Here is a 23737-nt window from a genome sequence, read left to right on the forward strand (position 1 = left end):
TCAACAGGCCCTTGAAGCTCAAATTCCCCAATAAATATAGCTGGAAGTTTGAGGATGTCTGTCTGACTCTCACTCTCCTCTTTATCACTGCCATAAATCAGTCTTGCCTTCTCCTCCCTGTGCTCAGCCCTTGCAAATCGTCCTGAGGCATCAGCTCTTTTCACTTGTTTTATTTGATTGCTAGGTGTTTTAAAGACGTTTAATGCAGATTTTTGACTGTCCTGTTTTTTAAAAGTAGTTTGTTGGGAGATTTTAGGGCGAACCACCTGACATTCCTTTCTAAATTCATTTTTTCATAACTTATCTCTAACCTCTTCCTGTCCCTGTTTGATCCTTCTAACCTGTCTCTGAAGTTCCCACACTGTCTCACATAACTCCTGCATTTCTTCATCTCTGTCCACATCTAACTGACCACTGTCAATAGTCAAAACTGGCAATTGATATGGCGGTGGAGAAGAGGTAATTGGTAATGATGGATAAAGAGTGGTGTTAAGTGTCAGTGTCTGATTTGGATCTTCTAGTGGAGGCTTCTCTAAATTGGGCACTAGTAAGACCCCCCTAAATTTGCAATTGTGCATTGCCGCACATGCCACAACATGTATCCTTCGAAGCTTATCTTTTAACTCCTTACCCTGTTTTTGCCATGATTTTCCTGCTTTAAAACCTAACTTTGGATTATCCAGATGATCTTGTAATATGGTATGAATTTCTGACTCCCACTTACACAATGCTTCAGCTAAATTAACCTTCCCCTCTGGAGGGGGAAGTATTTTTGCTTCTGAGCTTCCTTCCACAACTTTTTTATTGCATCCAATTCTCTCTCCCTATCCTCTTCTTTCATGCCACTCACAACCTGATCAAGTGTCCACTTCCACTGTTCTTCCACAGACTGGGGATATTGAGAACATTGGTCCTCATTCACCAATATGTTCTTAAGAATCTTCTTAGATTCTTTCTTAAGTTGTTCTTAAGAAGTTCCTTAAGAAAACCCTACGTCAGATTCATCAACGCGTTCATAAGCCTCAGAATTGTTCACAACTGTGTTCTTAGATTGATGAATGCCATCTACTCATAAGTTGAGAGCGCGTGCCAGGTGAGTCTAATTAACATACGATTAGCATAGGTCACCGCCCACTAATGCCCATAAAAGGAACTGCAGCGCGGCCCTGTAGACAGAGCAAAAAACAGCAAAATGCCGAAAGCGAAATGCCCAAAGCTTGCCTCTCCACGCCTGATTTCTGACGCCGTGTTGAACAATCAAGAAAGGATGGCTAACACACTTGATAAAATTGCCTCAACCCTGATGACTATAGCCAACACGCTTAAAGAAATCAACGAGAATGTAAAAAAAATAAGAATGTAAAAAAAATAAACATGTAAAAGTAGTAGTGCAGTTAGAGGTTGTTCTGTGTAAAATGTTTATTTACCACATGTACAATATGCTCACCAGGGATTTCTTAGTGTTTTCTAAACATATAATGTATTTTTTGGCTTATGTACTGCTATGCTGATGAGGTGCTATGGAGTTCTCTGAAGAAGCCAAAAGTAGTACCTTAAAAGTGAGTTAAAGACTGACTTTCACTGACTTTGAGCAGAAGTTTAGATTTACATTAAGTTGTTGCTTCAGTAAACTAAAAGTTGGATGAAGCAGCAAAACCCTTACCAATGTTTAATGGCTGTGTCTATATTATTGATGATTGTAAACAAAACATGCCTCAGAAAAAGTTTTATTGTCTGATATTTGTTACAACTGGTGTAACTAGACTGGCTATGAATTTTGTTAGAAAGATTTTGTGGAGCTTCAGAGGGCAAAGCTCTGAACCAGTGAGATAGTGTGAAAGCAGAGGGCCAAAAAGCCAGTCCCCAAAAGGTCACCCATGGCAGTCAGGTAAGGGATAGAGAAGTTGTCAGGGTCCATTCTCAACCTCCACATGAGGCGGATGATGAGGTCGGCAACATATAGGAGGATGGTGACCTAAGGAGAGAAGATAAGCTGCAGTTAAATGATGAAATGATGGTCACCTAGCTTCCCAAACAGAGAGGTACAGTCTTCCAGAAAGTTTTCAAGCTCGGGCCACCTGCTATGTTTACGTCTAAAAGCTTTTGTTGTCTTTTTGCTTTGGATGAGTTCTTTATGCGGGCGTCTCCACCTTCTAGCCATTGATTCATTTATGCCAAGATTACATGCGGCAGCTCGATTTCCTTCTTCAACCGCCAGAGTGATCGCTTTTAACTTAAAAGTCGCATCATTTGCTTTTCTTCTAGTATTTTCCATGTTGATGAGGGTTAGTAAAAATGACTGATTCACAATAGTTGTGATAGTGCGCTTGACTATCATACTATTTGATTGGACCTCTATCTGGACCTCTCACCAATTTTGTTGGTCTACTGTTGCCAGGCAAAATGTTTTTGGCGTCACAAAAAAAAACATGAATAAGCCGCACCATAGAATAAGCCGCAGTGTTTAAAGTGTAGAAATAAAACTAGCGGCTTATAGTCCGGAATTTACGGTAAATAATAATCAAAACAATCCATTGTGTCACTGCTGATCATTAACAATTCTTTCACCAAAGAAAATCTTGGTTTTTTTTTCTTAGTATGCCCTTATGTAAATTCTAATTCTTAGCCAGAACAACTAACCAACAACTGATTCAAATAGATTGAATCCATGATGATAGATTGTTTTTTTTAACGTGCAACATTAACTGTCACCAAATGAGATATGTCATAAACAGCTAACCTACAATAGCAAATACGTTTACCTGCAGCATAGCAGCAAATAGGAAGCAGACAATGAAGGCTTCAGAGATAGGTGCTTCCTCTCCCTGTAGCAGAGAGATGGCATAGAGGAAGACCATGTGTCCAGGAATAACCAGCATGAGCAACACCCGTGCTGATCTGGAGTTCACCCCTTGGAGACACAATAAATTTGAGTCCAACAGTGGCTTATTAAAGGCTAATGTATTCACTTCATCAAAGATGGCTAGATTAAAGATGGTCTGAGGTACTTTCGGATGGGCTATTTTACAGTACATGGTGATGTTACCTGAAGATAAGAAGGTAATGCAAGGATTTGGCCAGTGCTGCCTCATTTTATATGGCAGAATTCCGGGAGTGGACCAGAAATGCAAGTAGGTGGAGATTCTACTAGCTTGTATAGCTGCCAGGTTCCCACCCACTCCTACACAGATGACAGAAGACAAAGAGAAAAACAAAATTACACACCTTTATTTCACCCATTAAAAAACAATTCAGGAAGTGGTTCGCTGTGGTCAAAGGATATAGTCAATCAGAACAAAGCACCGCTAAAATGGGATCAGAAGTTACATGGGAAAGGGCATTATCCATTATTTATAATGAAGCTTTCAGACACAAGGTGCATCCAGGGCTATCGGCTCAGCTCCAATGCTGAGTATCAAGCTATATTCTAAGTGCATAAATGAAGCTGAATGTGCATTCACACATTCAAGACAGAAGAAGCAAAATGCTCATCAAGCCATTGCATTTACACTAAATTTGTATCAATGCAAACCTTTATTCTTAATTTATACAAAACCGAAGTGACTGTATTTGGACCTAAGCTCCTTAGGAATAGATTATGTAATCAGCATCATCTTTTTTTTTTTTTACCTCCAGTCAGATTGTGAGGAATCTGGAAAAGTTATTAGCACCATATCATCCTTATATATTGCTCTGCTTTACTTGTGGTTGTCAAAATCTTTAAACATATAATCTATTAAAGATATAGCCTTGATCAGCTATAGAATTTTATATAGTTGCTCATTGTTCTAGCTACACTATTAATAATACTAAGAACAAGGTCATCTAACCTTTTCCCAACATCTTGGTTATGTTGTCCTAGGCTGCCATGTTAGGATCTAATCCGATTCTCTTTCCTCCTCCACCCCACCCCCCCCTTTCTTTGGCTTTATTTTTCTGATGCCCTGTGGTGATCCAATATAATTACCTGGACAGGGAGCTGGTTCCATAGCAGGGGGGCCTGGTAGCTAAATGCACGGCCCCCCATTCTATTCCTAGAAACTCTGGGAACCACAAGTAAACCAGCATTCTGAGAGTGGAGCGGTCTATTGGGCTGGTAAGGTATCACTAGCCCCTCCAAGTAGGATGGAGCTAGGCCTCTGTGGACCTTGTAGGTCAGAAGAAGAATTTTAAAAATTATTCTGAATTTAATGGGCAGCCAATGAAGAGATGCCAGTACAGGAGTAATGTGATCTCTTTTGTCAATACCTGTCAGAACTCTGGCTGCAGCATTTTGGATCACCTGGAGGCTTCTTAAAGAGTTGTTTGGACACCCTGATAATAAAGAATTACAATAGTCCAGCCTGGAAGTAACAAATGCATGGACTAACTTTTCAGCATCATGCCGCGTCAGTAGCTTCATGATCTTTGTGATGTTTCTCAAGTGAAAAAAGGCACTTCTAGAGACTGTTTTAATGTGTGAGTTGAAGGAGAGATTTTGATCAAAAGTTACTCCAAGATTCCTCACAGAGAGACTAGATGTTAAGGAGATACCATCTAGAGTGATCATGTGATCTAATCTATCCCTAAGAGGTTCAGGATCAAACACCATGACCTCAGTCTTTCCTGAGTTAAGGAGGAGGAAATTTGAAGACATCCAGGACTTTATGTCTTTAAGACAGGTCTGGAGCTTCACTAACTTCTCTGTCTCCTCTGGTTTCATGGATAAATATAGCTGAGTGTCATCAGCATAACAATGAAAACTTATCCCATGCTGCAGAATAATGTTTCCTCAGGGAAGCATGTACAAGGTGAAAAGGATTGGTCCAAGTACAGAAGCTTGTAGAACTCCATGGCTAACCCTACTGTATGAAGAGGGAATGCCATGGACATGAGCAAACTGGTATCTATCTGATAAATACGATCTAAACCAGTCTAGTGCTGTCCCTTTAATACCAATCACATGCTCCAGTCTATGTAACAGGATGCTGTGATCAACTGTATCAAAAGCAGCACTGAGGTCCAGCAGAACCAGCATAGAAACCAGTCCATGATTTGAAGCTATAAGAAGATCATTAGTAACTTTAAGAAGTGCTTTTTCTGTGCTATGGTACTTTCTGCTTGAGGGTCCTAATGTGTGAATTATACCACGGGGCACACCTCCTCTGATTCTCAGTGAGGTTGCTGCACCTTCAGCAATGGAGTCAACCTCTGCAGGGCTAAGATTATAATGATTGATCCCTGGAGAAGCACAGTGGTCCTGGGATTAGCACAGGGATCGCTTCCTTAAAGTTAGCTTCAGCATTATCTGAAAGACATCTGCCATAGTAAGACTGAGCTCTGAGCATAGAACAATCCTTAATCATAAATGTAAAAATTATCAAAGAATGTTCTGACAGGAGTGGGTTCTGAGGGAACACTGACACATGTTCTACCTCAACACCATAAGTTAGAACTTGATCCAGGATGTGGTTGAATCTATGAGTTGGTTGGTTTATCTGCTGGAGGAAACCAACTGACTCAAGTAATGAATTGAAGCCATTTCTAAAGCTGTCATTTACAACGTCTACATGTATATTAAAGTCTCCAATGATAATGACTTTATCTGTTCTAAGGACCAAGTCAGATAAGAAATCAGAGAACTCAGAGAGGAACTCTGAATGTGGTCCTGCAGGGGGCCGATATACAACTAAAAACAGAAGTGGCTTTTCTGTCTTCCAGTTCAGATGGGTGATGCCAAGAGTCAGGCTTTCAAATGAACTGGAACCATGTTTTGGTCTAGGACTAATTAATAACTTGGAGTGATAGATTGCTGCCACTCCCCCTCCTCAACCAGTAACACAAGGAATATGATAATTAAGATGGGTAGGAGGAGTAGATTCGTTTAAGCTAACATACTCCTCCTCCTGAAGCCAGGTCTCAGTTAGACAGAATAAATCAATGTATGATCTGCTAGCAGGTTGTGCACTAACAGGGATTTGCACAAAAGAGATCTAATATTTAATAGTCCACATTAAATTGTGATGTTAGTTTCTCCAATTTGTGCTTTGATATTAATTTTAATAAGCCTTGCACTTTCATCGACTGTGTCTTCAGTAACTGGGTCTGATGGCTTCAGCCATCCACGTCATCGGTCTTGGCCGTCTTCAAATGCGGGAATTTCAGCATGAGACCACTTCACTCAGGCTAGAGCCCTGACGCAGTGGTGTCCATGGGCACTGTATTGTCCATGAAAGTGGTTACCTCGGATGCCAGTAGTGTATACAATCCATCAAGGAGGGGTTGCTCTCTTGTGTGTTGGCACATAAAAGAATCGTTTAAGGCAGTAAAAAGGCAGTAAACAACGTAGTTATTGTTTAGAAAGCTGAACTGTGCTGTCAACTGATTACTATGCAGCTCAGCTTCACACAGGGATAAGCAAAAATAAAATAAAATAATTGGACCTTGTAAGTTATGACACAGGTCAAAATTTATGGAGCAAAAGTAATTATTCTTTTTAACCAGCATAATCAAAAGCATAAAATTCTAAATTAGAATAGCACACATATTACACGCAAATAGTTGTTCCATTCAATTTAACTTGCAGAAATGAATGAGATCTGAACACTGATTGTCACGGACCAGACGAGAACCCAAAAGCGACACCAGAGTTCGACTGAACACAGCTTTATTATCAGGAACAGAAAACAGACAGGATTCACCGGGGAGCAGGCAGGGTCGAGACCAGGCAGAAGGCAGACAGAATTTACCGGGGAGCAGGCAGGATAGAATCGTCGGGGACATGCAGGGTCGAGACCAGGCAGACAGGCAAGCAGGAAAACGCTGGAAAGTCATGTGAACCACAAACGACGATCTGGCGGGGAGGCAGCGTAGCACAGGGAATTAAAAGCGGCTCGTGATGGCGATGATTCGCCACAGGTGCACGGGGCGAACTAGGACTCAAGGGCGGGGTCGCCTGCAGCTGTGACAACTGATACTGCTTTCACACTGTAATTAGTACATAGGATTTTTTTTTAATGCCATCGAACCCGCCTATGCACGGCATTTGGTCATTTTCACACTGCCAGCAGTAGTCGGTGCAATTTTGGTCCTTTTGCAAAGTTTACAAAGATCAATGCAGATTGAACAATGTCCGAGCATTGATTAGCAAAGGCGTATGGAATTTGTTGCTACATTTTACTATTTTGTCAAATTTATTGCTCCAGCGACTAGGCTACTTAGCAGAGGAGCCTTAAAGTCCTGCTGGAATATCAGCTTTGTGTTCATCCAACAATGGTATGTTTCAAAGATTATAAATAAACTGAGACTATTAGGAAAAAGCGTAATATTTTCAGTCAGAGGTGTGCAGTTGGACAAAAATGTGCCATGGCTTGCTTGTTTTTGCCAGCTCCTTTTGACACCAGTGGAGGACATGAAGGGCACCAGTGACACAGCTAGCTGGAGAGCTGGAGATAGTCAGGAGTTTTAGCCAGGGCTGAGAGGCTGTATAACTATAAATTTGCATAGTTCATACTAAGGCCACTTGGCTCCCAGGCTGACAATATTGCCATAAATAACTTTGTTTAGCGGGAATATGCAGGATGCCTTTCACATTACAGGCAAGCCGAGCCACTATTTTCCCGTGAACCACCATCCAGTGTGAAAGGGGCTTAAGTGAAAAAAATGCTTGCCTAAACTTTTGAATAGAAGTCAACCATCACTCTAAGCATAGATAATGCGAACACTGTCTAAAATTCAAATCACAGAGTTTATCTCGTGGCATCATTCAGCTTACCATTAATAACAGGAGTAAAAACTGCCATGCCTTCAAACTTTGGATGACTCACTGTTTTATCCAGTATAAGGCCTCCAAAACTGAAATTGTAAAAGCAAAAGCAAACAGAAATAGATGACAGATGTTGGAATAAATCAACCAAAAAATATAACTGATAACATATACATTACAGTGGAGAAAATTATTTGATCCCCTGCTGAATTTGAGAGTTTGCAGTTTCAAAACTACAACGTCTGTAATCTGATTATCACTGTAATAGACATTATCAGACAAATGAATTAAATCAGACAGTATTAAAGTTTTTAAAAAATGCATTTTATGGAGTGAAATAGGTATTTTATCCTTAACATCATAAATAAGGACTTGGTAGTGATAAATAAAACGCTTGTGCTGTTAATTATCCCTCCAGGAAGCTAGATCTAGTAGGGAGCTCCAGACCTAGGTCAAAGATGGTCATTTTGTGTCTTCCAGTTTAAAATAATGGCACCAACAGTTGCTACCATTTCACCAAGCCTTTTGCTGATGGTTTTGTTACCTACTCCAATCTTGTGTGGTCTACAATCTTCTCCCTGATATCTTTTGACAGGTCTTTAGTCTTGCTCATGGTAGTAGCCCCTATAATACACCGGCTGCATCTGCATTGCTCTGTGGTCCAAAACAGAGGCAGAGCTAAAAAAAATTTCATTCAAATAATTTATGCTTTATACATGACATGACAGGTTGAGATTATGAGTAGTGGTAATCTACTGATTGTATGCAACCCAATCTGTCGGAGCTAGAATTCTGACTGAGTTGTAGGGGATCAAATACTTCCCTAAGTCCCACCCTAGACCCACCACTGACCATTCATATGTAGGCACCAGTAGCTAAGACACAAGTGCCTGGCAATCTTCCACTTCCGGAGTGAAATGCCAAACCGTTCAAAACCAGAGAAATGTGGAATATTGATTAAATAGCACGGGAAAACTTACTCATAGCCAAATACATCCTCTTGTTTTTTTCCCAGCTAAGTTACTAAAGGTAACTAGCCCAGTTGTTAGCTACAGTAGTAGTAGAGTATTAATTAAAAGTTAATGTTTTACCATCGATACACTGAAACAAAAGGAAAACATACCATTTAGCAACAAGCTTACATATCAGATAGCAAAACTAAAAAGCTTAAGCTTAAAATAAAACAGCGTATTGATTTACCTTGTGATGCAACAATATTCTTATTCCAATATGCCAGTCCTGTACATAATTTGTCAAGACAAGTACAAGTGAGCAGTGAATCTTTGCGACAATTTTAACGTCCTCTTCGTCAACATTACTTTGCCGATAATGTTGTGAATATATTTCTCAAATGCATATTGCAGTCCCTCTGTCTAGTTCTCCCTGGGAACTATGAATCTAGATCTTTCATATGTTTAATATCTTTCACCGAAGATGCTGAAAAATCCCCATTTACATGCCTGAATGAACTAACCCAAATGAACCGGCAAATTTACCAAGCCTAGCAACTGTAACCATTGGGTTAACCATAGCAACTTCATGAAGGGTTAATTCACGAAAAACATTGGGAAACATTCTTTATAGGCAAGCAAACTCACAAATTCAGCAGGGACCCAAATAAATATTTACCCCACTGGTGTTTTATTACCTTTATTGTTACGTCAATGTAGTGTTATTTGTATATGGTCGATCAAATGTGAAATAAATTGTTTTTTGATAATTCATTGTTTTTTTTTAAGCATTAACAGCAGTCAACTAAACATTTGGTTATCTAACATAGCCGCAGTTCTTAGAATAATATGAACAAGGTGACTTAATATGGAATGCAGCCTCCTGCAGCCAGCCCTGACAGAATTATTTATCTCAATCTTCCAATCCTGATTGGCCAGTGAAAGGTGTTCATCCACACACCACACCTAGTAGTCCCAGAAAACACTTCCTATGGGATATGGTAGGTCCCCTAATGCCAGACAGCCTACAAAGCAAGCACCGGCCAGTGGGGAGGATCCTTGGGATCCTGTTAAGACTCAAGGACTGCACCATCCGTGGGCTAGTGCCCTGGGCTTGTAAGAGCTGACCACTCCTGATGTGCTGTGCCCTGTTCACATAAGTGTGTACAACTTTAGACCCAGCATGTGTGCTTGCTACTGACTGGGAGAGGAACCGACTACTTTAGGTAAAAAGATGGGGATGGGCTTCAGTACCGTACAGGTATTCCCCAGGTGAACTGAATGCATACAGGGTTTACAGAGGAGGAAGACTCCTAAGAGGAAGGCTATCAGGCTGTTCTCTTTTTCCTCTGTGACTGGGAAACAGAGGCCACGGTGATGGTAAAAACACTGCAGTTAGGGCGGGAGACTTTGTGTGCCAGCCAGCTCCATGCACCTTCCTTGTAATCCTGAGATGTGGGGGCTACAAGCAGCTTGACCAAAGGATTTGCCCTGCACTGGAGGTGAAGGCATGGGTGCTTTGCGCGGGAAATATGTCAGGTCTTTGTTGTCCATCTTTGCCTTACATCTCTGCTACATTGTGAATGGAGAGCTGAAGATGCACCACAAGATGATTGCCATGTAGATTCCTATGTTATCAGGCTTCCTGTAATTCAAGCCAGTGTGGCTGTTCCATCTCGCCCTCATAGTTCAAGGTCACATCACCTCACCTGTGGCGTGGACTGAGATGTGCTGGATATGGAGGAACAAGTCAACAATGACTGCAAATTCATCCCCTGCATCAGGGTTCTGCTCCAAAACACTCTGCATGGTAGGCAGTGAGGGTGGAACAAGCACTGAGAGCTCTGTCCGAAAAGGGTGGCTGCCTCATATCACCTTTCAGTCTATGCACACTGGAACCATTTGGGCTTACTTGGAGGACCCCAGGAGGACGCTGTGAAGAGCTGGCTCGTGCTACCTAGGCAGAGATGTGGGGGCTTCCACTGGAGGCATTGGCAGGAGAACGGGGGCATCCATTGCCTTGCAGTGGAGCTATGCTGAGAACAGGATAGAGCCACCTGTTGCTGTACAGGCAGTTACTTGGACAGCTCGGTCAACAACTCAGGAAAAACAGAGTCAGGTTAATAGAATTCACCGCAATCAATTGCACATAGCAACATTCTAAAAGTAGGCAAAATGTATTCTCTTTCATTGGAGAAATTCCAGCAGTTCACAGGGTACAAATGCATTTCTTCAGCTGTCTTGCAAAACCTGTTCTCTTCCACCAAACAGGAATTCAAAATGAACCACTCGTCTGGCCCCTTTGTTATTCATTCTGCAAAATTATTTTACATGTTAGAAATATTGAGCATTTTATTTTTTCAACAGACAGGGAGAAGCTGGAACAATATGTCATCTTCATCCTGTGAGAACATTTTCCAGTACATCTTCCTTGGAAAACAGGGATGGGCATTGCTGTCGTAGTCAGTCTTTGAAGCTGTCCCTGCCATGTTCTTGTCTTTCTCTGTAGTTACACTGTGTTCAGCAGTGTGGTGTGGTGGGGTGCTGAGGCTCTCGACCATGAATGCCTTGCAAATGCAACGAAACTAGCGCCTGGTGATGGAAGCCAGCAAAGATCCATTCGGTGAGATAAGTTCGCAAGTAAAAAGTGGTTTTGAATTAGGAGAGTGTTATTTGTGTTCACCATTTATAATAGATGGGACTATTAGTAGGTGCAGATGGACATAGCAAACCAGGAGTGGTGGATTGAGATAAATTCTTCTGTCAGGGCTGCAGGAGGCTGTGCCTCATAGTGAAACACCATTATGAAGAGGAATTAAATTATTAAAATGTACAATAAAATGAAGGTTTAAGTTCATACCTGCTAATAGACATAGCTATAATAACAGGTTGCCACCCTGAGCGGAGAACCTCTCGGATCTGTGGGCTCAGCCGAGCCACCACCACCCAGACTGGGATCAGACCCAAGAAGACCAGACACACCAGAGGAGACAGATACCATGTATCTGGGGAAAGGACCAGATATGTGTAGATTTAAAAAAAAAGATTAAAAATCAAACATTACCATACACATATGAAATATTTTCCTGAATATAGATATATTAATTAAGCAATCCTATTAAAAGTATTCAACCCCCTTAGATGGTTTTCCTTTTGTTGCTTTCATACATAAAATTGTGACCAGTATAATTGGCCTTTTTTAAAAGAAAAAAAAAGTTTTCACATCAATATGAAAGCATAATTTTACTCACTGGACAAATAATGATATATTAAATAGGGAAATCAATATGTAGTTCCTGAGGTTTCCAAAAGTTATACAGGGGCCTTAAGCTGTTAAGCCCCAGCTCCCAGTCTGGATTCAGGAGGCAGACACACCTTATAATTAAGGTCAACACAGAAATGCTTTATCACTCTGCTATACTTTCAGACTGCCGAATGCTCATGTAATGAACCTGCACCTAGCTCTCTTGCTGACCAATAGCTCAGAGCTCCATCTGAGGACGTCTGAAGATGCACCTGGGCCACTGAACAGCTTTCAAGAAAGAAAGAAAGAAAGAAAGAAAGAAAGAAAGAAAGAAAGAAAGAAAGAAAGAAAGAAAGAAAGAAAGAAAGAAAGAAAGAAAGAAAGAAAGAAAGAAAGAAAGAAAGAAAGAAAGAAAGAAAGAAAGAAAGAAAGGTGTGCACTGTATATGTGGTGTCTACTGCACGTCTGTTTGTCCCAGGGATAAGGATCCCTCATCTGTGGCTCTCCTTCAGGTTTGTTCTTTCTCCCTAAAACAATTTTTAAGCTTTTCCTGACCTGGTTTTCCTGATCGAAGGATGGAAGGTGTCTCAACTGTGCAGCCTGTACAGACCTTCCAGGCAAACAATATTTGAATTTAGGCTCTAAATAAATTTGAGTTGAATATTTGCTGCCATCTTGTGTTGTTTGAAAAAACACATCTTTGACAAGTCACTTTCTTAATATCAGCAATATAATTGTGATTTTTCATGATTACCATCTCTCTTTGAAAAAATGTCCTCACCTATGTAATTATAGAGTGTGCTGCTGACCCCAGCCAGCAGAGATAGTGTGATCAAATCACCCAAGCTTGCTGCAATAGGTGTGGCCACATTGTCTGGGTTGATCCCAACCTTTTTAGATCCAATGATTACTGCAATCATCACCAGACCTGTGGAAATATAATATGTTAAAAAAATGGTGTTCTGGGAGATACTGCATAGTTTACCAGCCTAGACATCCTAATTATAAGATTAAGCCATTGCAAAATGACAACCAAACAACACTTGCACAATTAAGGACTTTACTTTTAATTAAAGTCCTTAATGGGCTTAATTACATCTTTTAAATTGTAGTACTGGGGATACTGGGAAGCTATATGGTGGCAAATTTGACCAACACCAAGTCAAATTCCTTGTATGTGTAAAAAACATACTTGGCAATAAAGTTCTTCCTTATCCAATTATAAGGTTAAAAGAAAATTAAACCTAAATTAGACTTCAGACAGACAAGTTCAGACAGAAGTTTCAATGTGATGAAGCATGTGAAAAAATTAGGAGACCCAGCATCACTAGTTTGAACAAAAACACTTACCCAGCCCTTTTCATAGGGTCTTGTCCTTGACTACCTGCAAAATCACCCTGATTACAATGAGGCTATTACAAAGCTAAAGGACATTATGACTGTCTGTTAGGAGTCCCGAGTGTTTTCCCTCTCCCCCTCCCCATCTCTGTCTTGTCTGTTTCCCTTGTCTGTCTATTCTCAGGCTAGGCAGAGCGGCTTCCAGACTCTCCCCCGTCGGGCGATCGAAACACACCTGAGACTGATCTCCAGTCAATCTTCCACACCTGCTGTTCTCTTTAAAAGCCTGGTCAACTCTCCCATCATTGCCAATTTGTTGTTAACCCCCTGTGGTACAGCCTGACTCCTAAAACCCCATGTGCAAGTTTGTTTCCTCATTTCTGTTTCCAGTGTGAGACTGATAATTCGTCTCTCCGCAGATCGCCTTTCGGATGCCTGTTCGCGCTGCCCAGCCTGCTCCAGTTTGACCGTGTTCATCTGCTTCCAGCTTCACTCACTGTTCCTAATCAGATTCACAGTCAAACTGATTCTCAACCTCACCCGGTCGTGTGTGTCTGCATTTGGGGTCTTGATTCCGGATAACAGTAAAAAGAATAATTATTACAGACACAAGTCAGTTTTTAAAACCTTGTTTTGCTCATAGCTATAGGTCACATGGCGCCGTATATAAACTAACCCATGCACGTAATGATAAACTATATTAAATGCTTTATAAGAACACTTAATTTGCATGTTACATATTGATAACATGATTTAGCATGTTATAGAATTTATGATAGCAACCTTTCTAGTATTGGAAATTAGATATGAGAGCATAGAAAACCCATGGTTAATTTTCACTTACCTAAGAAAAGAGCAGCTACAAAAGCAGTGGTAATACTGCTGGCACAAAGGACTGCAGCCTGATCCAATTCAACGCCTCCTCTGGAAACGGCACCTAAACCAATGGCTGCAACTGCAGCAAGGAAGCCCACCACAGTTGCCTGAACCTATAGAACATTTTAAAAGATTTATAAATCTACAAAACAAAGGCAATAAAACTGATATTACAACATGGTCAGATCACATTTGCAATAATACATTGTGTAATGGCAATATAGATTTACCATCCACTAAAAGTTATAAATTGTATTTACTTCCTATCACAATTGTTATCACCTCCAGAATATTTATTATAAACTTTGAAAATATTGTTTCTAGCAACTTCTTGTGTTTCCTTATGATGAGGACATTTCTCTTGTTAAAGTCAATATACATACATAGTGATTAACATACATGTTAATCACTTTATTTCTGTCATCATGATAAAGCTCTCATTTTTGGATATATTTTAGTTTGCCTGTCAACTGAAAATTAATATGAAAAATTTTGTATTAAAAAAAATATTAGTATCTGATAAGATAATATAGTCACTACATGCATGTTAATAACATTATGAATAAACATTATGCACATATTAAATATGACTGCGTTATTTTAAACTTTTTTAAACTGGATTAGACAATGCTTATAATGAAACATTCATGAGTCCAGATTACAAACTACAAGAGACCAAACATGCCCTTAATAAATCTATTCTCGATAAATTTTATTGTGACACAGGGCTTTACCTGTATAAGTGCCAGATTGCTGAATACCATAGTCCATTGATTATCAGGATCATCCATCTGGCCTGTGTTTGCCTAAAACGATGGGGATGTGGAGAACAAGAAGTCACTGAATTAAAATGAAATTTTAAATAATAAAATGATTTTCTGAAGTACAGAGGTCAGGAAAAAAATATGGTAAAGTTCTCTTTAAATGAGCCTGTGTGCTAATTTTCATTAGTTAGTGATATGTTGATCGTTCTAAAATTGTAGTTTCCCATTTTCAGTAAAGGGAAGGAGTCTACTTAATCAATTGCCACTGAACTGCAGGGCACTTTCACACACACATACACCCTGGAGAATTCTTTAACTCTCAAGGAAAAAAGTGCATCGTTGAAAGTGAGAGACAACTGGAGAAAAGCTATTCAGGCACTATGTGATATAGAAACTCCACATAGAAAGGCACAACCCAGGATTCAACCAAGACCATAACTGCACAACCTGATTATAAACTTTTTATATGTGTACAACTGCCAAATATATGATGCACTCTGTAAGGAACCCTAAGATATTAAAACAGCAAAAGAAATTGCATTACCCAAAAAGAAATAAAACTGATTACTAATTAAGTACTTCTAAATGTATGTTTACACAATTGTGCTAATGCTGTATTTCTATATGCAAATTTCATTGTTTGCACATTCAGTTGATGTTGCACTACTCCCCTTTCACAGAGTTGGCAGGTAAAATGTATTCTTACCTGCTGCCTTTGCTACCTACCAAAATATCCATTTATTGTACACTGACTATTTCTTTCGGTTTGCACATACAGGTGATGTGCTACTCTTGGTATGCCTATATGCTATTCCTAAATGATATACCAGTAGTTATCTATTCTTCTTATCGCATTTATTGTGACCAAAGGAAGAATTTCAATGTTCAAGAAAGCACATTTCTTACTTTTTTATATGGCAATAAACACTTTGAATCTACAATTTTGAATAGTTGGGGTGTATTTTATGCATGGAAAAATTGAATAGCCACATATATTCATGACACTAAAGGAATTTGTAATTTGTATCTACAATTCATTGATTATATAGCAGACCACTGTTGTTCTATTCTGGACAAAGCTTATTAATCAAGACAAAAAATAACATATATTACAGCAGTTGAGAGGCGAGCAGCCAGGGTCATCTCCAAGTTTCCTTTCAGTCCAACAAGTGCAGGCACCAGGATGAATACTTCAGTTATCACCTTAAAAACTTCCCAGTGCTGGAAAACACACAATTACAATATTAAAAGCACACCTGAATTGCAGAGTCTCTCTTTTAATACCAAATTATCTTAAATCCATACAAATATATTCACCATCTCCACCCTCTCAACTTAATGCATTACTGATGCAAACAAGTACATAACAAAGCCATCAGCCTACTTTTGCTGCTTACTAGTCACTGAGCATCATGTGACATCAAGGCATAGTGCTCAGGTTTAGCGGGTTATGAATAAATACAGGGTCTGCTCTCTTATTGATATTATACATCTAGATTTGGCAGGAATTAAATGGCTTACATTATATATATATATATATATATGTGTGTGTGTGTGTGTGTGTGTGTGCTATATATATATGCTTTTTTGAAAGAAAAAAACAGCCAGTGCCATATTCACTCAATTACGTACATTTCTTTGAGCCTGACGAACTTGATGTGTTAATCTATTTAAATGTTAATTTGAACTTGATCAAAATCTTATCAACTTGTATGACTCATATGGGTCAAGGCATATCATTGAAAAGGTGAACAAACTTGATTTATATTGGAGCATTGAAATGGATGACCATTTAATTAATAATGAACCAGAAATTTAAATCTAAATTCTCTAAATTTTGTGCTCACCTGTACATAGTGTAGCACCATGCCAGCCATCACCATCCCCATCCCAGCCAGCAAGAAGGGAAACAGCACCTGAAGACAGACTGCGAATGACGACTCCTCCTCAACTTTGGCAACAGATGCCCTTCGCTTCACCTCAGCTGGTTTTTTTTTCATGGGGGGTTTCCAGTACAGGGTGGTAAAAGGAGGTCATCATGGCCGTCTGTAATGTGAGACAGGGTGGGCATTGTTACCCCCCCCTGGGCTCTTCCCTTTGGAGTGAGACTTTTTACTCTTTTCCTCTGGCGCATCTGCTGTGGTGGCTTAATCTTCAATCATGGTGACAGTGGGAAGCTGTTGGATGGATGAATAGTTCCAGTTAATGTACATATGATAAAGAATTAAAATTGTAAAACTAAAGAAACTACAATTAATACTATACTATTGTTTTAATGATAACAATAACTTCAAGTTGATTTGTTTAGACTACAAAGCTACCACATAAAAAAACTTGATTTAAGGAATGTATGTAAATATACCTGAACGTTTTGATTGCCATACAAGAATTGTGTTTTCAATGACAATTTAGAATATATTACAAAACAGCAGCCAAAAAGCCAATGATTGACACAGAGCAAGAAGTATTGTAAATGTAAAATGAATCCATGATGAAAATAATATGTCTCTATATAAAAGCTTTCCTTAACTGGATCTGGTCAAATAGGAAATGCAAAAATGTCATTTCATACGTTGTGATTTATCATTTCACTTTTATTTCACAAGCTCAGAACAATAACGTCCCACATGATAACCCCACCATATTAGGGTTATGGGGTAAAACAACTTTTTTTTCTAATGTTATGACTCTAATCAAGAGACCATTGGTGTGCTTCACTGGTGCACAACATAGTAATAAGCGTAATACTTGGTTTTAGAGGTTGCGAATTAGTACATTAAAAAAAAATATTATTAACACAGCTGAGAAACTCCATTTATGTTTAAATAAGTAACTATGCAAAAATTAAAAGACATAGCAACACAGTAAAATAAGACCGAGTCTCTGGAAGCCGTTCCTACTATTTTCGGAAGAACAGTATCCCTGATATCGTCTGTCAAACTTTTACTTTCTTGTCACGCTATATTTACACCACCTAAAACGGGTTCGACCCACATGTTCAAACTGAACAACATAAAAACCCATTCAGCATCATTTACCTGGACAGTGGATGGTTCAGTCACAACAAACTGCAAAAAAAAAAAAAACCTCGGCAAAATAACACTAAAACCGAGATAAACTAATAAAAATATTACACAAAATGGTTACCGCCTAAATCACTCCAAACCTGTAAACAGCCCAAAGTACCATTATATTGGAACCGCAACATACACACAATCTACTGTGGACATCAAATCCTCCCCTTGAGGCAGCCATCTGTACATACCATAATACTATAGCCCAAGTAACCCGGGTTGCAAGACCAGGCGCTTCGTTATTGGTCAAGAACAGGAAGAGCTTTGTGACAGCGTGTAACCTCGCCCCCTTGAGAACGAAAAATGCAGACGTGTCTATTTGCACTGCAATAGCGATGTTAATGCGTCAACATTTGGTTGTGTTTTAATACAACTGTTTAATCCCAAATTAGCAACCTCATCACCACCCGCGATCGTAGTGGAAAATCACCCGAATTTGGTGTTAGAACAGAAACAGATACGCTTCATTTCGAAATGGTGACAGCGACGCTGCAAAACAGTCAGAGCAAAACCAAAATCAGAACAGTGGGGTAGATGAAATGATTGTCATATGTCCTGTAGAGCGCTAAAGTGAAGAATTAAATGACATAATGCGCGGAATGTATGTGCCATTAAGTTAAGTGAAATGATGCATCTATTATTGTACAATAAATGCACATTATGACTGTTGTTATGAAAACACCTGAGAAATGAATTCACAAAACATGGAATGTTGGGGGGGTTTTTTTATCCTACTTTTATCTCCAAAGATTATAAACTTTATGCATGGCTAATGTGGACAACAGCAACAACATGTGAGTTATAGGAATAACTGCCTTTGTATGCGTGTGTATATGTGAGATTGGTATGTATTCCAATGCAAATGCCTCACTTAGCAAATGCAGACAGGTTGCCTATTGTATCTTAAAGCAGTGCTTCAGTTGTCTACATTATTTTCCAGTTGCTCAAGCATTTTGCATTGTGTCAAGAGCTCATGCATTACAGCGCACCATCTTGGATTTCACAGCATTGGCAGACTATGCTATGCCTGTTGCCCCCCCATGTCTTTTTAAATCTCTGCTGGGGTTGGAGGAAGCAGTAGAGTGGTGTATCTCATTCAGGGAAATTAATTATTTTACTTGTAGCTTCCTGAAATCATTTTGCCCATTGCTGTTTTCATGATACCAGTAAGCAGCAGCAAAATTTAAGCCTCTACCAAAGTGGTTTGGGCCACATTTTACTGTTGTTATAGCAGGTTTATCAGCTCTATTCAAACTGTTCCTCGTTTTTACACATTATTGTTGATATATGACAACAGCATGATCTTCATTCTTTTTTTTTTTTTTTTTTTAAAGTGACCCATATGGACATGGTGGAATTTAACCTTTGCCCTGAACATCTCACCAGGAAGGCGTCCAAGGAGCATCCTAACTAGATGCCCAAGCCACCTCATCTGGCTCCTCTCAACGCGGAGGAGCAGCGACTCTACTCCAAACTCCTCCCGGATGGCAGAGCTTCTCACCCTATCTCTAAGGGAAAGCTCAGCCACCCTACGGAGGAAGCTCATTTCGGCCGCTTGTACCCGTGATCTTGTTCTTTCGGTCATTACCCAAAGCTCATGACCATAGGTGAGGGTAGGAACGAAGATCGACTGGTTAATCGAGAGCTTCGCCTTTTGGCTCAGCTCTCTCTTTACCACAACAGATCAATGCAGAGTCTGCATGACTGCGGACGCCGCACCAATCCGCCTGTCGATCTCCTGCTCCATTCTTCCCTCACTCGTGACCCCAAGGTACTTGAACTCCTCCACTTGGGGCAGGATTTCCTCCTTGACCCGGAGAAGGCACTCTACCTTTTTCTGGTTGAGAACCATGGCCTCGGATTTGGAGGTGCTGATTCTCATCCCAGCTGCTTCACATGCGGCGGCAAACCGATCCAGTGATCGTTGGAGGTCACGGGCTGATGATGCCAACAGGACAACATCATCTGCAAAGAGCAGAGACCTGATCCTGAGGTCACCAAACCAGACCCCCTCAACACCATGACTGCACCTAGAAATTCTGTTCATAACTTTTATAGACAGAAAAATCAGTGACAAAGGGCAGCCCTGGCGGAGATCAACCCTCACTGGAAACGAGTTCGACTTACTGCCAGCAATGCGGACCAAACTCTGACACCGATCGTACAGGGGGTGGACGGCCCATATCAGGGGGCCCGACACCCCATACTCTCGGAGGACCCCACACAGGACCCCCGAGGGATACAGTCAAATGCCTTCTACAAGTCCACAAAACACATGTGAACTGGTTGGGCAAACTCCAATGCACCCTCAAAGACCCTGCTGAGGGTGTAGAGCTGGTCCACCATCCCACGTCCAGGACGAAAACCCTCCGGTCCCCCTTCTTAAAAAGAGGGACTACCACCCCGGTCTGCCAATCCAGCGGCACCGCCCCCGATGACCACGCGATGTTGCAGAGTCAACCAACCACGACAGCCCTACAACATCCAGAGCCTTAAGTATCTCTGGGCGGATCTCAGCCACCCCCAGGGCCTCGCCACCGAGGAATTTCTTGACTACCTCGGCAACTTCAGCCCCGGAGATATGAGAGCCTATCCCCAGGTCCCCAGGCCCTACTTCCTCACTGGAAGGCATGTTGGTGGGATTGAGGAGGTCCTCGAAATATTCCTTCCACCGATCCACAACATCCCGAGTTGAGGTCAGCAGCACACCATCGCCACTATACAGTGTTGACAGTGCACTGCTTCCCCTTCCTCAGATTCCGGATGGTGGTCCAGAACCTTTTCGAAGCCGTCCGGAAGTCATTCTCCATGGCCTCACCGAACTCTTCCCATGCCTGGGTCTTTGCCTCGGCAACCGCCGTAGCTGCACTCCGCTTGGCCTGCCGGTACCTATCTGCTGCCTCAGGAGTTGCACAGGCCAATAAGGCCCGATACGACTCCTTCTTCACCCTGACGGCATCCCTCACCGCTGGTGTCCACCAGCGGATTCAGGCATTGCCGCCACGACAGGCACCAACCGCCTTGCGGCCACAGCACCGGTCAGCCACCTCAACAATGGAGGCACGGAACATGGTCCACTCAGACTCAATGTCCCCCGCCTCCCCGGGACATGGTCAAAGCTCTCCCAGAGGTGTGAGTTGAAACTCCTTCTGACAAGGAGACTCTACCAGGCGTTCCCAGCAGACCCCCACAATACCTTTGGGTCTGCCGGGTCTGTCAGGCATCCTTCCCCACCATCAGAGCCAACTCACCACCAGGTGGTGACAGCTCTGCCCCTCTCTTCACCCAGGTGTCCAGAACATGCGGCTGCAAATCCGATGACATGACCACAAAGTCGATCATCGATCTGCGGACTAAGGCGTCCTGATGCCAAGTGCACACGTGGACGCCTTTGTCTGGTCCCTCACCTAGGACCTGTTTGCTATGTGTGGCCCTACCAGGGGCATAAAGCCCCAGACAACGGAGCTCCTAGGATCATTGGGACACGCAAACCCCTCCACCACAATAAGGTGGAAGCCCAGGAGGGGCTGATCAAACACACACACACACACCAAATAGTGAAAGTGTATTTGACTTCAGTGGGCTGCACTTCACAGTGGTGAGCAAAGGGATTGGGTGCCTTCCTCATTGGGATGCCAGCTTATACATTATGCTGGGATTTAAAAGAGCAACAGTCCTTTGCAAGACCATTTCCTTTCCTCTGAGCCACGAGCTGCTCTGAAGATACTTGATTTTCAGGTAAACAAAAATGGTGCCTGTGAGGGGTTTTTTGCCAAATCCCTTTTTCAACTGGTTTTCATTCTTTAGCAGCGGTTACCAAATTTTATGTGAACTTATACAATGTCACCACTAGGTGGAAGCAGGGTTAAAAAGATAGACAAAAAATATGAATGCAAATTTTCCATGAGTAAGATAACAAAAACAAAACAAAAAAAGGTTATTCTTGGCCGAAAACAACATGGTGGTCTGTGAGGATCTGTCTCTGATGTGCTTGAAGTCTTGGTCTTATTTAAGTTTTTAGTAACTTGATCTATAGTATGCCTATAACTACATCCATTCCAATATTCAGATTCATAAACCCCTCAGAAATCTCCTGGAGGGAATGGGAATCTAGTTTACATGCTTGTTCTGCTTATCCTACACACATTACTGCAATGAAAACCAACAAAAGCATTTTTCTCTCTTTCTTTGTCCTATACAGTTTATGTATAGCACTAAAAGGAGATGCCAAACACAGGCAGGGTGAGGATCATGAGTGTTAATAAAAAACAATAATATGACATTAATATGAATCAGAATGTTTTACTGAACAAAATACTAAAGGCAGCATAGCTAGCAAGATTGTGTCTTTAAACTTTAATCACTAAATCCTAAATTATAGTTCTATTCCCTACCTCATAGGACAAACCCTAACATTAGTTCAGTACTGATTGGGATCAGGTAGGTTTGAAGGTAAAACCAAAGAAAGTTCTGCATTTTTAAGGATTCATGGCAGTGAGAGTGGCAGTAATATAATGTCGTATTTTTGTGCAGTGATGTTTTGTGAGTAGAACATCATGTTGCAAATTTACAGAAGCACGTTACCATTGCAGAGCTGACACTGAGTTAGTTGCAAGTAGATTAAGGGTCCAACGTTTTTGGTCCAAATTACATCATTAAAGTTTTCAGTCGTTACTAGAATTTGCTTTATTACAAATAGTGGGAAATTGGAGATATTAAAGGTTGTAGAAATGAAAAAGAAATAAATAAAAAGAAAGGAAACCATCTAATATCCTACATTTCCTCCAATCTCATTGTACCATGAATTCCACTTAAGAAACAAAAAATGAGCTGGGATTTTGATTCATGTGGTGTTTTTAAAGCTTCTGCTAACAGAGTAGTTGAATTTCTTATAATGTGTGAGTGTGACTCAAATTGTCATGTTTCAGGATCTCTGGCCTGCCTGGTGGAATCTATGATGGATCAGGATCTCTGGCCTGCCTGGTGGAACCTATGATTGAAACTTGTAATGCTGCTATAAATAAATATTCCATCACCTGTTTCCATGCAATCATGGCAACACTTTTACGAATCAGAGAGCATTTGTATTTTTTGTAGCTTTGCAAGACAAGGCCCCTAGTTTTTCAAAATATTATTTACAGTACATTATACTCTGCAAAGGGCTTTGACACATTTCCACCTCAATCTGAAAGCCCTGAAATTGATAGACTTTCTAAAATTAATATAATGCTAGTACAGTGCTCAGCTAGTATTTCCCATCAGACCGACTGGCATACAGAACATTGTGGTGTTTGAAAACTAAAATAGCCTGTACATTTTTCTTAGTGTTGCTTTTCTTGTCTTTTGTGTGTCATTATCACTATTTCAATGACATTAATGTTTTCTAGCCATTTAATCTTCTCCATCGCTTTTGCTTCATTGTTCTTTCCCGCTGTGCTGTTTTTATGTATGGCAGATTTGCTTCATGCAGTTTTCGATAAATTCTCATTTTTTGTGTGTTATGGGTATGTTCATGCATCCAAACGAGTACATCTTGTTTGTAATGGAATCTATGTCATTGGGTAGCTGTGTCCACTTTCAAAGAATGCCATCTAAAGGTGAAAAAAAGGACTCAGCATTATTTGTATTTTTGAAAGAGGGAAACTTTTTGTATAAATTGTATGTCTCTGACACCAGCAATATTTCAAGGCACTAACTGAACATTAAACACACAAAAAAGTGATTTATTGACTCTTGGTTCTTTTCTC

The 23737-nt window shown here is 40.7% G+C and overlaps 1 protein-coding gene across 2 annotated transcripts in view; it reads right to left on the reverse strand.

The window, feature by feature from the left end:
• Positions 1-1404: 1404 nt before the first annotated feature.
• Positions 1405-23737, reverse strand: part of LOC101076480 (solute carrier family 41 member 3-like) — a 30609-nt gene continuing 8276 nt past the window's right edge. The window contains exons 1-11 of one of the 2 annotated variants that reach the window (XM_029833077.1): positions 17955-18202; positions 16764-17093; positions 16030-16137; positions 14887-14958; positions 14121-14265; positions 12720-12866; positions 11555-11699; positions 7754-7833; positions 3047-3181; positions 2763-2911; positions 1405-1975 (exon numbers count right to left, since the gene is read on the reverse strand). In XM_029833077.1, the coding sequence (XP_029688937.1) occupies positions 1802-1975; positions 2763-2911; positions 3047-3181; positions 7754-7833; positions 11555-11699; positions 12720-12866; positions 14121-14265; positions 14887-14958; positions 16030-16137; positions 16764-16916 (1308 nt within the window). In that variant the 5' untranslated portion in view covers positions 16917-17093; positions 17955-18202 and the 3' untranslated portion in view covers positions 1405-1801. 2 annotated transcript variants of the gene reach the window in all.

This window comes from Takifugu rubripes, chromosome 3 (genome assembly GCF_901000725.2).
Source record: "Takifugu rubripes chromosome 3, fTakRub1.2, whole genome shotgun sequence".
NCBI classification, from domain to species: domain Eukaryota; kingdom Metazoa; phylum Chordata; class Actinopteri; order Tetraodontiformes; family Tetraodontidae; genus Takifugu; species Takifugu rubripes.